Raw genomic sequence first — 15,257 nt, 5'->3', positions numbered from 1 at the left:
GTACGAAAGCTAAACCAGTTCCACACCACTGAAGTTGCAGCATTTTTACAAACCAATTCTGGTTCATCTGTTTCATTCAACGATCCGCTTTCACCCTTCTAATTCTCCGTCACCGCCATGTTTTTTCCTCCATGTGCGTATGAAAACAAAAGCACTGCGCATGCGCGTTTTACCCATATTCTATCGTGATATTTCATTTTCTTATCGTTGCCCAACATTATACCGGTATTACCGTCAACGGTATGATATAGCCCAGCCCTACATGAAAGGCACCCTGATTGTGCACTAATCACACATTAAAATGAGCAAAAGAGGCAAAACTGTGTGCCAGAGTCTCGGGTCAGCGTTTGTTTTTATGTCACAGCACCAGAACGATTGCAGGTGCTCATAAGAAGTTACCATAAATCACCACCTTTCATGGTCTCAGCACATCGACTCTGTTATTAAGAAAATGGGACAAGGCATAGCTATGGCTATGAAATGCTCTTTGTGTATCACTTCTTCAGTTATGAAAGATGTCATTAATGCACTAGTAATGTCTCATCTGGAGTATTGTTCAATCATTTGGTCAGCAGCTAATAAGACAGATCTTAACAGACTTCAGTTAGTCCAGAATAAGGCGTCCAGATTAGTATTAAGATGTTCATGCTATAATAATATTGATAAAATGCATAATCAACTTTCTTGGCTTCCTGTACAGACTAAAATATTCTATGGCTTACTTGTATTTATAAAGAAAGCAATTCTCTTAAACACACCACATTTATTCCTGCTCAGCTGCAGTATCCAGATGAAATACATAATGATATTACACAGTTTTCAACAAACTGCAATTTAGTAAATGCTCGAGTTAAAAGTAACTTTTTGTAAAACTGTTACATTTAGAGCAACTTTTAAGTGGAATAAATTGCCTTATAAAATTAGAGAATTATTCAAACTATTCAAAACTTCAATGAACATTTAAAAGCCGATTTACAGAACTTTTAGTTGTTGTAAATATTGTAAGAGATGGTTTGTTTTTGAAATTTGTGTAATGTGCCTCAATGTTATTGATATTATTATTATTATTGATTGCTTATATTTTAACAATTGTGAAACTTCACTGTGGATGTAAGAGCCAAATCATGTTGATATTTTGAATCCACTTTATTGTATAATATTTTATGTGATTGTATTTGACGGAAGACGAGCAACATGGAAGCTAATGGGGTTCTTTTTGAATAAACAAACATAAGATTTATTATCGCTGAATAATTATGTATAAATCTATACAAATTATAGAAATATGTAATAGGAAACAACACTATAAAATAAATTATAAAATAATATAAAAGTTTGCGTCTGTTTATGTGATTGTGTGTGTGTGTGTGTGTGTGTGTGTGTGTGTGTGTGTGTGTGTGTGTGTGTGTACAATCACGAGGGATGGGCATGATTTTAGTGTTTGAACAGTCATGAATTATTTTTAACAGCAGGTTGGATGTAATGTGTTAGAACTACCAGCAGGTGGGGATAAGAGACCTTTAAGGTGTTTGGTGCCACACTCCACCTTCAGGTTTAAAACTAGTGTTAATGGAGGGAGTTTGAAGGTTGAGTTTGTTCCACGACTGCATTTCACTCACTGCCTCTGTTTGTATCTCTGTCACTGCAGGACCAACATGGAGCGAGAAGTCAGCGCTCTCAGGAGGCCGACAAACCTCACAGAAGAAAGGGAGAGAAAAAACACACCTGTGACGAGTGTGGGAAGGATTTTACTTTGAAGGGTCATCTAAAACAGCATCAGGTCATCCACACTGGAGAGAGACCGTTCAGCTGTGATCAGTGTGGCAGAGCTTTTACTCACAGTTGGAACTTACAGAATCATCTACTTACCCACTCTGGAATTAAGGCATACAGCTGTGACGAGTGTGGGAAGGAGTTTGCTAGGAAGGGTCATCTAAAACAGCATCAGGTCATCCACACTGGAGAGAGACCGTTCAGCTGTGACTTGTGTGGAAAGTCTTTTTCCTTGAAGCGTTACCTAAAAAGACACCAACTCATCCACAGTGGAGTTAAAGCGTACAGCTGTGATCAGTGTGGCAGAGCTTTTAATTGCAGTAGCAACTTACAGAGTCATCTAGTTACCCACTCTGGAATTAAGGCATACAGCTGTGACATCTGTGGAAAAACTTTCAGCCAGAGAGGGTTCCTAAATAGACACCTACGCATTCACACCAGACATGATGTGTACTGCTGTGAACAGTGTGGCAAATACTTTGCTACAGACACACAGTTAAAACGACACATGTTTATCCACACTGAGGGACGACCTTATAAATGTGACCTGTGTGAGAAGACTTTTAAAGCTCCACATTACCTGAGACTACACCAACAGATCCACACCAGAAAGAGACTCAACAAGTGCAGTTGCTGTGAGGTATGTATTTATATTGTTATCTTGTCATTTTAGCCTGACTGTTTGGAACAACTCTGCTCATTAAACTGTGTTAGCATGTTAGCAATTCTACTGCATGGAAAAGCAGCTCTGAGTGATTATTCAGATTTTCATGTCAGTTATGATTTTAGTATTACTGTAGTATTATGGTGGTAGTATTGTAGTTATTGCAGCCCAGTAAACTGAGTGTGTTAACTGAAACAGTCAAATGTAATTGGACGTCTGCAGAGATGCTCTTTATTTCAGGCGACGTTCAGGATAAAAATGTTGAAGGACTGACTTACACTGTCTTTGTGTCTTTGTTTAGAAGCAGAGCCACACAGATGGATCCAGTTCTCAACCCTGTCATCACTGTGGTGGTGGGAAAGACTTTCGTTGTGACCTCTGTGGAAAAACTTTCAGTTGCCAAGCTGACCTAAAAACACATCAACGTAGACACACTGGAGACAAACTGAAATACTGCAAAGAATGTGGGAGAAGCTTCACCACATCAGGTGGATTAAAAACACATGAACTGATTCACAGTGGGGTTAAAAAGCACCTCTGTGATCAGTGTGGGTCATCCTTCACCACTGCATGTAAGCTTAAAAGACACAAACGAGTCCACACAGGAGAGAAACCATACAAGTGCAGACACTGTGACAGAAGCTTCTCAGATTCAGGTAATCGTAACAATCATGAACGTACACACATGGAAGGAAACTACAGCTGTGACCAGTGTGACAAGAGCTTCAGGAATCTCAGTTCATACTCCACACACAAACGATCCCACGTTACTAATAAACTGTTTCACTGTTACCAATGTGCCAAAACATTCACTAAATTATCTGCTCTGTGCAAACATCAGCGTGATCACTCAGGGCTGAAATCACTCCCATCACTGGATCACAGTGAATCTGAAGAGACAGAAAGATCCTCTGGTTTCAGTGTCAGACTCAAAAAGCTTGAGATCAGGCTCCACAGAGTTCAGATAGAATCATTTAAACTTGTGTTGAACTGAACTGGTTGCTGGGCTGAACTTCTACATAATACAGATTTACATGGGATCTTATTTTCTGTCGTTTTACTGAGTCAGTTTTGTCCTTTTTTCTCTGTCCTGGTTTTGCTCGTCTGTAAATAATTGAAACTCAGTCAAATAGTTCATTGTTCTCCAGCAAAACGTTTTGGAAACTCATGTTTAACCTTTAAACTCTGACATGTTTTAGCACACAAGGCTTCATCGGGGAGTTCACTCATGATTGGACCATGAGAATAAAGGTTTTTAGTTCTTTCAAAGAGAGTCTTGGAGGTGTTTGATGTTTCTGTTTTTTCTACAGAAAGGAAGAAACTATTTTTCTTGCTTTGTGTAGTGTGGAAGTTTTTAATGTTTCTTTCATCTGTGATGTTCTTGAATGTGTTGACATGAAGATGGTACAAATAAACTGTCCTTTTAGCTTCAGCTCCTAATTTATTCATTATTTATGGATGTAGCACAGCAGCAGTTTCTTGATTAACACATGGAGGGCTCGGGATCTGATGGTAAATAATGTTTTGTGTCCTTGTACACATCATACAGCTCAGCTGTTCCACAGATGTCAGGTTTACACAGTGGGATGGTTTGTAAGAACGCAGCTCTCCTGTGGATAAATCCTTACTCTTAGCCTCAGGACCTCACACAGTCCCAGCAGGTTCGGTCAGAAGATTTATCCCTTATATCAAAACGTCACAGAGTCTCCTTTGCTGTGCTGTTTTCACAAAGAAACGTAAACTGAAGACCTGAACTTACAATGTTTTAATTAGTTTAGCAGATTCAGTGTCTCCATGTGCTGCTGTTGGTAGAAAGCCGGTTAATGCTGAAATGAACTGGCTGCATGCATCTCTGAATGTAAATTGGTGCACTATTAATAGATCACTCTGGAACGGTATCATCTCACTAATTTGCCCACTTAGTAAATCTCACTCATGGCCAAGAAATTGAAATAAATCTTGTTTCCCTGCTGGATAGTGATCCACTGTAACTCTGCTCCTCCTTCCTGTTTAGGATTTCTGTGACTGAAGTAAAATTCCCTCCATCCATCACTTATCCCAGCTAACCCAAAGTAAAAGAAAGTTTTGCTTATCTTAAAAAAGCATTACAATAATGGGCATTACCAATGCAAACTGAATAATACAGAAGATAAAAGAAGAGACTTTGATCAGTTAATAAAGCTCATGATCTTGATTCATTGTGGCTGCTACACAGATACTTCTGGGTCACTTCTCTCAGTTAGGAACCTTCCTCACCAAAACTGACTGTTGGACCACACCCCTGGTTTCATGAGAAGTTGTTTCAGCCATGATTTCTCTTCCTGTATTTCAGAGTAAAGACTGAAGTGACAAATGGAAACATGTTTAAAAAACGCAATGTGAGAGAGACGTTGAGGTCCTTGGAAGTTACCCTGGGTTTTTCTGTCACCCTGCTAGATGTTACACACCTTCTTATTGGACTGATTTCTACTGCTGGACTACTCCTGGGGAGAGTAACAATACTCTTACTAATTAGCTCCCTTTCACACCTTTGGGGATATTTATTTTTGTGCTTGCAGCGCTGTGAGCCAGAACAGCGAGAGAAAAATCTGCAACAGCAACGAGCCGAATGCTTAAGTGAATCCCAGCAGCTGCACATGTGCTACGCTGATTTAGAGGATATCTTTGCTCTGGATTTACAACACGCACAACAAACTTGTAAGCCCTAGTTCAGCTCCTGAAAAATATGCTTAAGTTGTTCTTGTGTCCAACAAAAATGAGTTCTAATATGTTTTATTTTTAATGGTACTGCATTGAAGTTAGCACAATTTAAATTCCAAAAATTAATAAACTCTTAAATGAATGGCATCTTGACGTGGACTCGGTGAACGGCTTAAAAAACTAATACATTGTTTTACATCTGTGTTGCTACCCTACAATCCATCCTGCTCTGTATTAAAATTTATAGCCTGTTTAAAATCTAAAACGTAACATTGTCCGTAGCCTGCTGCTGTACCACTGTCCTGTTTGAAATGTAATGAGAGAAACTGGTTATTTTGTCATATTGCATGTGCTGATATTTAACCCAAGGTACTAACTAGCTAACTGACTGGATTCCCATTAACCTTATAACTCCTGTTTTGTGTGTGTGCGCGTGCGTGCGTGCGCGTGTGCGTGCGTGCAGAGAGACAGCCTGGTTCATAATGGATATGAGGAAGTTTATTCAAAAAAAGAAGCTACATTTAGGTAAAGGTGTAAGGTCAAATTATCCCTTAATAAAGGATAATGTTGGATCAGTGTTTCAATATTTATATCCTTTCTTAGATGTACGTACATGTGGTTTGGTTATTTGTCTTTTGGTTGAAAGTACATTGAGAGAGGACGTTTTTCTTAGTACTCTTAATAGTATTTTTTTTTTTTTTTTATCTGATTGAATACAATCTATTTGTGTATGACTGTCAGTCCAAAGAGGGAGAGAGGAAAGAGGGGAACCTGAGGAGAAAGTACAAGGTCAGGAAGAACCAGGTAAGAAAACAGACGGGGAATACTAACAGGCAAAACAGAAAAAGAAAAAAAAAAACTAATTTTACAATCTGGAAGTTGTGTTCTCCCTATATTAAAGCTGTTATACAGAATCTGCAAAACAAACTGGGTTGTCAGCCCTGGCACTGCATTACTATATTGAAATTCAGTCAGAGGAAAAAACTTTGCCAAAAACTTTTTGAAGCTCAAGAGTGAGGCTGGTGTCATTCCAGATATGTTAACATTGTACAGTCTTCTGGATAATCCGATCTTCCCCACACTGAAAACTGTTATTCAGGTTGCCCTAACAAACCCAGTTAGCAGCTGTAGCTGTGAGAGGTCATTTAGTCTCTTGCGTCAGCTCCATACCTGGCTGAGAAGGACCATGGGTCAAAGCAGACTCCAGCACCTGGCTGTGATGTCATCTGAGAAAGAGATGCTTGAGAGACTTGACCACCAAAATGTGATAGACAGGTTTACCAACCTCAAGGTGAGGCGACATAGGTTAAAAGAAAAGAAAAAATCTGCAGGGCCATAGTAGTATCTGCAGTAAAGATCTTTTAATACATTGTATACATTGTACCATAGGCCATGGTGTCTCAATTTTTCAAATTTTTGTAATAATATTTTGTACACTCTTCTATTTTTGGAGTGTATTTTTTTTCATGTATGTCTGTATTATATTATACATACACTTTAAAAGTGAATCTCTGTCCAAAAAATGCACCCAGTTTACCTTTTACTGACTATGAGCATCATTCATTATTCATTATTCAATATTTCATATATCAAATTATATTCGAATTGGTGATATGTTGTGGCGAACAAAGACCAAACAGTAAACCATGATTTAAATCAACTCTCAGGACGTACCACAATTCACAGATCACATTTACTTGGTGGACCGACACATCAAATTCACCAGGGAGGATATGAAAAGTGGCAGGTTAGCCTTCTTAGACTGTGAGATTTCCATCAGTAATGGGGGACATCTAAAAGCTGACGTGTATCGTAAACCTACACATATGGATCAGTATCTAAGGTTTGACTCTCATCATCCACTGGAGCACAAACTGGGTGTCATCAGGACGCTACAACACAGAGCGAACACCATCCCCACTGACACAGCGGCCAGGGAGGCAGATGAACAGCACATCAGGAAGGCCCTGAGTAAATGTGGTTATCCCAGCTGCACTTTTGTCAAAGCTGGAAAGGCACCTAAAGAAAGCTCCGGCCGATCCAGGAGAGAAGGACAACCGCTGCCTAAGCGAAAGCCTGTAGTGATCCCATATGTGGCAGGAGTATAGAGCAGTTGAGACGCATATTTCTAAACACCGGGTCTCTGTGGCTTTTAAACCTCAAAAGACGCTGTGCCAAAAATTGGTCCACCCTAAGGATCGGGTCCCTCGACACAGAGTAACATAGTGTACGCTGTTAAGTGCCAGGAGGATTGCCAGGATTTATACATCGGGGAAATTAAACAACCTCTGGCGAAGCAGATGGCACAACACAGAAGAGCGGCCTCGTCAGGCCAGGACTCTGCAGTCTATTTACACCTACAGGCCAGTGGACACTCTTTCAATGATGAGGATGTACACATCCTGGACAGGGAGGAATGCTGGTTTGAGGGCGGAGTCAAGGAGGCCATTTACGTGAACAGGGAAAGACCATCTCTGAATCGAGGAGGGGGCCTAAGGGTACATCTTTCGCCATCTTACAATGCTGTGATTGCAGCCATTCCCCAACTCTCTGTGAATGGTACTCATGGACATTGATCAGTATTCATTGATCAGTGGGTTTTGGTCAGTGGTTGATCAATGGTCATGAGAATTTGCATAATTAAGATTAAGGAACCTCCCAGCCCATTTTTCCTTCAGTGGGCTGGTTTCTGTTTATAAGATTGGGGAAACCTGCAGTCAGCTGAGACTGAAGAAGTCACTTGGATGAGTGACGAAACATTTCTCCCACAAAACGCTACGTCCAGATGAACAGAATCAACTTTTTGGAGATTTACTTTCCTGGATGATTGAGAATGAATCAAGAAGAATAAATCAATTTACACATCATATTCATATGAGTACGGTCCTATTAACCCTCATGCTGTACAGCAGCGGTCCCCAACCTTTTGTGCGCCACAGACCGGTTTATGTCGGACACGGACCGGCCTTTAAGGTATCGCGGATAAATACAACCACATAAAATGATCCAACCAAGACAAAAACTGTGGTATTTTGTAATTATAATAATAAACGTAAACACACTGTTTAATTGTGTAACTTTATTAGCAGCGTCCTCCTGAAAATGCGCCAACATTGAGAGTAAAATCCTCCTCTCTGCCGCTTAATGCTCTCTGGTCGCTATGGTAACGACTACAACACGGGAAAAGACCCGGGGAAACCGAGTTAATGATAAAAAGCCTGAAATACATAAATTTCATACTGAAGCCTTAACTCCTGTGGCCTGGTACTAAACGAGGCTGAGGAGAGGAGAGCAGGGAGAGGATGGACAGACTGTTTTCACTTCTAGAAAGATTAGTTCCCAAATGAGTTATGTATTGAGAAATTTATTTATTTGAATATATTTGTTACATTGTTATATGTGTTGCATTAGTTAAAAGGTTTTATGTTATTAATAAATTGATTCAAACAAAGTAATTGTCACTGAATTCAATTTGATTTACAGGCATTTTTAACATGTATGAACGTAACGCTAACTTGGAAGAATATTACATGGATATTTATTTGATAGCAATAAAGTAAATAACAATAACAATTAAATAAGAATATTTCAAATACACAGTATGTAAAGATGGAAAAACAATATTTACAGTTGTTCACACAGGATCAACCTGTTCCTGGACCGTTTTTGAACAACTGTAATAGATTACAGGAAATCTCTGACAGTGTTGCTGAATCTGCCTGAGCAAGATCAGACATGGATGGGGTGCTGCAACTGAGACCTGCGGTTTGTCTTTTCTGGTGTGCGAGTGGAGAATCACACAGTCTGCAAAGAGAGCTTTAGGATGCTTCCTCCCACTGTCCACTGCATCGTCCATCCACAGGGTTTGCAGGGCTGGCTCAATCGTGGCTGCCACACCACTAAGATGTTTTCAGATATATGCAAGCAGGAGTGTCACGGCTGGGGCAGCAGTCATGTGGTGGACCCAAGATGCAGATGGCAGTGGAGATGCGAATGGAGATTTATTTACAGCGAAAATAACAAAGGTGGGGGCAGAACTGAACATAACCCTAAACTGGGAAAAACTAACAAACAAACCTGAAAAACACAAGGACAGCGGGAGATGTACAGAGGGGGCAGATGAAGAATGCTGGGCAGAGAGACATGGAAAAATACAGAGCAGATGTTGAGTAGCACAGAAGACTCACGGAGAAACACAGACAACGGGACGAGGAGCACAGGCAGACACTCAGTATAAATACACACACCAGGTAATTAGGAATGAGAGACAGGAGGGCAACACACCTGGGAGAGATCGGAACAGAACAGAAACCTAACAAATGGCAAATCATAACACAATACATACTCAGAATAAACAAAAGCATAAAGAAACACAAAACACTGAGTCGGCAGACTCAGGACCATGACAAGGAGATGGTTAAATGCTATATTATTAGTATAATACTTGTAACTCTGGAGCAGACAACAGTCGGATAAAGTGCTATGTAAAAAAACAATCAAACAAAAGATTAGATTCTATACGTTTCAAAGATATTTAGTTTATATATTTTATATGATACAGTACATGTACGGGCAGGAGAAAGGATCATCGGCGCCCCCCTGCCCTCCGTCCAGGATCTGTACCTCTCAAGAACCAGAAAACAGGCAGGGAAAATCATCACAGACCCCTCACACCCTGGACACAGATTTTTTGATCTGCTGCCCTCTGGCAGACGGTACAGAAGCCTGCAGACCAGGACCACCCGACACAGGAACAGTTTCTTTCCCCTCGCCATCTCCCTTCTTAACGGTTGACCTGTCACACTGCTCCCACTGCCAGACTGCAACTGCACCTTATGTACATTCTGTAGTATTCATTCCACCTCATTTCATTTCTGTATTTTATGTATATAAGTTTAGATTAGTTATTTATAGTTGGTTTACACAGCTTTGTGTATGTATGTGTATGTATGTGTAATGTGTGTGCATATAGACACGTGTGTGTGTGTGTGTGTGTGTGTGTGTGTGTGTGTGATTTACATTGCTGTGCTTGAGAGCCTCCATCTGCCGGAACCAAATTCCCTGTATGTGTCTGCGCATATACTTGGCCAATAAACACGATTCTGATTCTGATGCGTAAGAATGACCGATGTTGCGCCATAAAATGATCGTCTACCAAGAACTGATTTCCGGTTTTTGCCCTAAACTGATTGCTTGTATTTAACCTGTTATAAATAACTTGTTGGTCTATAATACGTGAAACATGTGTCAAATGTATTCCTCATTAATGATATCAAGTCACTTTGAGCCACCAGCAACATTCCTGTAACAAGGTAGAAGCTGCAATCAGTTGTTGGCAGTGACTTTTATATATCCTTTATTTATCCAGTTCAAAAACAATCTTGTTGACATTATAAATGTATTTTTTATAGGTAATCTGGTCAAGAAGACAGCAGACAGTGCAACAAATATATCAGTTGTACTTACATTATAACCAGAGTTAAACCAACAGTGACTTTCTAGCAAAAGTGTGAGGATTATAATATAGGTAATAAAAAGACACTGTGTATATCTGTCTAATGGTGCTTCTTCTTTTTCCTTTCATGTCACCTTCTCTCTTTCACCACCACAGGAATCACAGATATCAGATGCAGTAAGATGAACACAGCTTCAACCGTCTGTTTGTTGAAAAACAGTAACGTGACCGCACCGCATTTTCTTGTTAGTAACGGTAACGGCGTTGTAACGATAGAAATAGTAATTAGTTATATTACTCGTTACTGAAAAAAGTAATGCCGTTAGCTGCTTATAAACCACTGAATCAGGTACGTTCTAAATGGGCGTTGTGCCAGATGGTGGAGTGAATAGATGCTCTCTACCGATTTCTGCACAGAAAATTTGTGAGCAATGGTAAAACCTCAAATTTATGCTGCTAACACTAACAATTCACTAAACAAGGGAAGATACAACAATCATAAGGAAAGAAGCAGAAAAATGCCAAATCAGAAAGAAGCAAAAGGGGTCTGGACAGTTCCAAGTCTAAGACAACGCCTGAGAATGCTAACAAGGAGAATGCTACGCCCAGCAACGTGCTAATGGATAGCCGCCATAACTACGCAGCTACTGCAGTAACACTCACGTTAGCCAAAGAGGAAATGAATGAGTTCCCACCTCTCCCTCTTAACCTCTTAAATCACCAGCTCTGAAGAAGGTGATGTACGAACGCAGCTCTGACCCAGTTGATGTAAACCAGATAATTTCCAGTTTATCGGCACTAATAAACACCAGGTCTGATAACATCGAGAGCATGGTGAGAGATAATACGATAAAGATTGAGGGTCTCAAAAAGACGATTGGTCTCGTGTGCGCGGAAATGAAAGACATGAAGGGGAAAGTTCGCGACCTGGAAAAAAAAAGTCACTAAAGAGGAAGGCCGGGTGGACAACGGCCATCAGAGAATATCTGAGCTGGAAAGATATTCCAGGAGTTGGAATCTCAGACTACATGGAGTCAAGGAGACTGAGAAAGAGGGCGTAAGGGGAAAGGTGATAGAGATATGCCGATCTGTTCTGGCAGAACAAAATCACAGGCTGCCTGATGCCATCGACACCGACTTGGAGCCAAGCGCCAAAATAGCACCAGACCCAGAGGCATCATTGTGCAGTTCACCTCCCACGTCTACAGGGATGCTGTATGGAAAGCAGCCAAAACATCCCCTAGCTGCAGGACAATCATTGTTGGGGAGTAATGGAATACATGTACCGCCTATACGTATTTAAAATACAAAATATGAGTAACTGTATTCCGTTACAGTTACAGTTTAAAAAGGTGGTATTTAGAATACAGTTACTTTGTTGAAATAAATGGATTACTTTCCTGTTTCATATTGTCGCAGGTCAGGACTGTTTGGGTTTTGTTTGACAGCTACGTTCTGTTGTTCCAGGCGGCAGCGTTACGGTTGCCATGGTTACAGGGTGACGCTCTCTCTGCATGTTTCCTGGGTGAGAGAGCGCCTTTTTGTTGTTGTTGTTGTGCTAAGCTAATAGACAGAATGCTACTGCTCTGAAGAATGTAGCATCATGGGCAGTGTAGTCCGTGCTGCAGGGAGAATGGACTGCCATACTCGTTATGTGTCTGTGAGCGAGGGAGGGAGAAAAAGGCGAGTGGAAAAGTACGAGCTGTCATCGAGCAAAAACGGGAGCTGGAAGCATGTAAATATAATAATAACCACTGCAGCCAAGAAGAGTGCCTGACGAGCCCAGTTGTAAGTACGCTATTAAGACTCAACTGTACACCGTGTTCGTGTTTTCCTCCGAAACAATAAGTTCCGTTGGAGCAGCCTTTCAACGCCTCTCTCTGTCCCTTGCAAGCAAAGTTGATCCAGACAACAAAGTAAAGCTAGTTTTCAGCTACCAACCCGACACGAACCCGACACGAACCCGACGTATTAGCCAGAGGTCCCTTTACTATGGTTCGGACCTTGAGAAACAGTAATAAATCACAGCAATAGCACATTCATGTAGTTGTGAAAGCATGATAATATATTAAGTAATCCAAAGTATTCAGAATACGTTACTGTCATTGAGTAATGCAACGGAATACGTTACAGAATACATTTTGGGGCATGTATTCTGTATTCTGTAATGGAATACATTTTAAAAGGAACCTTCCCAACACCTAGGACAATCACTACCTTTGTTCAATAATTAGACACAGTAACAGTACTTTCATTACAGTAAATATATATGGTTACAATAATAAAACTGAAAATGATAAATTACTTGACTCCTTAGAAGAAAGAATTAATTTCTGTCTCTCCAAATACCCAAATTCAATCCTCTTAATTGGTGGAGACTTTAACATCTCTTTAGATAATGCAGTAGATAGATGGTCTCCAGGGCAGCAGATCTTCATACAGTGCAAACTTAAAAAATTTCATGGCAAAATTTTATGTCATGATTATTTGGAGAGAAAAATTTCCAGATGATAGACTTTTTACCTGGAGCAATAAGACAGGATCCAGGCAATCATGTATTGATTTCTGGCTTGTTTCTTACTGCATTGATAAAGATAATATTACTGTTTTTTGGTTTTTTGGGTTTTTTTGCCTGTCCCATTTGGTTCTTTAGCCATCAGAATTGTTGTCTGAAGACCAACAAGGATACCCAATGGATTTACTTTGCCAAATGGATCATCGTGGCATTGCCGTATTGGTCCATTTGATCGACCTTTGTTTTTATTATTTATTTTATTTTATTTTCAGATGTTACAGACGGGACAGACATGAGTGAGGGATAGGAAAGGGAGAGAGAAAGAGGAAGGAAAAGAAAAACAGAAGGGGAGAGGGACAGTGAGAAAGGGGAGAAAAAAAATCTCCTGGATCACCTGTTGAGAGGAGAAGAATAGAAAACAAGAAAAAAAACAAAAAAAACAAAGCAACATACTAAACACAACACCATCGCATTAATCTAGCTAAGTGTAAACGATCGTGGCTCAAGAGTTGGGCGTTCGCCTTGTAATCGGAAGGTTGCCGGTTCGAGCCCCGGCTTGGACAGTCTTGGTCGTTGTGTCGTTGGGCAAGACACTTCACCCGTTGCCTACTGGTGGTGGTCAGAGGGCCCGGTGGCGCCAGTGTCCGGCAGCCTCGCCTCTGTCAGTGCGCCCCAGGGTGGCTGTGGCTACAATGTAGCTTGCCATCACCAGTGTGTGAATGTGTGTGTGAATGGGTGGATGACTGGATATGTAAAGCGCTTTGGGGTCCTTAGGGACTAGTAAAGCGCTATATAAATACAGGCCATTTACCATTTACCATTTAAACAGCAGTAAATACTAAAAATTCAATGTTGTTGTGCAGCACGCAGGACAGACAGCGCATAATGTGCTTTGAAGTAGCAGCCAAGAAAGGTGTAATTTAAGTCTAAGAGCAGTGAACACCCGTGTGCATACCTGTGTGGATCAGCGCGCTTGTATTCAAATGGTTTCCACATGTAATGGTCTGCAAGAGGATGTAGCGAGCCATAGCCCCGTCCCCCAGGGCATGAAGCAGGCATGGAGGAGATCCAGGCCCCAGACATCCAGAGGCCCCAGAGTGCGAGAGCCCAAGGAGGACCACCGGAGGGGCATCTGTGCCACCCTCATGGGAAGGGCTGAGGATCCCCAGACGAGGCGTCACCCAGTAGCCACCGAGCAGAAGCTAGAGGGGGCTGCACTGGCATGCCCGCCGGCTCTGCCGGCAGCCAGCTGTGCCAGAGTGAACCGAGCCGCAGGCCCAGAGGCCGGAGGCCCGAGGGCCCCCCGCACCCCAGAGGAGGCCTGACCGAGAAACAGGCGCCAGGCCCCGCCAGGTAGCCACCGGGAGTGAGCCGGTACATACCTGAGTGCCCAGCCCCGGACACCAAGAACTACCAATGCACCGACCCCTGAGGGCATCAGTCACCGTCAGGGAGTGTGGTGAGGGGAGATAGGCCTTGGAGGGCCTGGGAGTTCCCAGAGAGGTGGATTCTAAGACCCGACCTGACATATAGACACAGACAAACAGGCACACACAGACACAAACATGCGTTCCCACCCTCCTGCACACATATACAAACACTCAGCACTCACCCAACGTAAGGACTGACATAAATGGACATGTACACACAATCACACTCCCCAAACATACTCTATACCCCGGGTCCAGGTACCCTCGCCCCCAGAGGGGGAAACAGAACCCAGACCCAAGAGATAATATTACTGTTAATATACTCGCCACCCCCTCACTGATCATAGAGCAATTTACATTAACATCCAAATGCTCACAATGGATAATATACCTTATAAATTCTCATTGGAAGTGAAATAACTCCTTACTAAAAGATAAAATGGTTAACATGCAGATTAATAAATTAATGGCTCATTATTGGAATAAAGCTAACACAGAGAAGTCTTTTTGTACCAATTGGGAACTTTTTAAATTTGAAGCATGCAAATTCAAAAGACTTGCATAAGATGTGGCCTACTTCATATAGTGAATCATATAAGGCTTATATGATTTACTCATGAAAGTGGCCACTTTCATATATTGTTTTTGTAAGTATCCAAAACATACAAGTTTCATTTATATAATTTTTCTATGGATCTTGTATCTGTTTTCACTATTGTA

The 15,257-nt window shown here is 41.3% G+C and overlaps 1 protein-coding gene across 5 annotated transcripts in view; it reads left to right on the top strand.

The window, feature by feature from the left end:
* Positions 1 to 15,257, top strand: part of LOC309714055 (uncharacterized protein) — a 99,696-nt gene that overhangs the window by 41,355 nt on the left and 43,084 nt on the right. For 3 of the 5 annotated variants that reach the window (XR_014278791.1, XM_082546132.1, XM_082546131.1), the window contains exon 3: positions 1,649 to 1,948. The exons of 1 other annotated variant lie outside the window; for it this stretch is intronic. Coding sequence is in view for 3 of the 4 variants with exons in the window: in XM_082546132.1 (XP_082402258.1) it covers positions 1,649 to 1,948 (300 nt within the window). In the remaining variant the exon portion in view is untranslated. Of the gene's footprint in view, positions 1 to 1,648; positions 2,414 to 2,738; positions 5,722 to 15,257 lie in introns of those variants that run through there. One more of the 5 variants, XM_082546134.1, reaches the window with a different exon arrangement.

The sequence above is a fragment of the Aulonocara stuartgranti genome (assembly GCF_965226115.1).
Source record: "Aulonocara stuartgranti genome assembly, chromosome: 9".
Lineage (NCBI taxonomy): Eukaryota > Metazoa > Chordata > Actinopteri > Cichliformes > Cichlidae > Aulonocara > Aulonocara stuartgranti.
The sequence above is the reverse complement of the archived record's forward strand: the minus strand, read 5'-3'. Positions and strand labels throughout refer to the sequence as shown.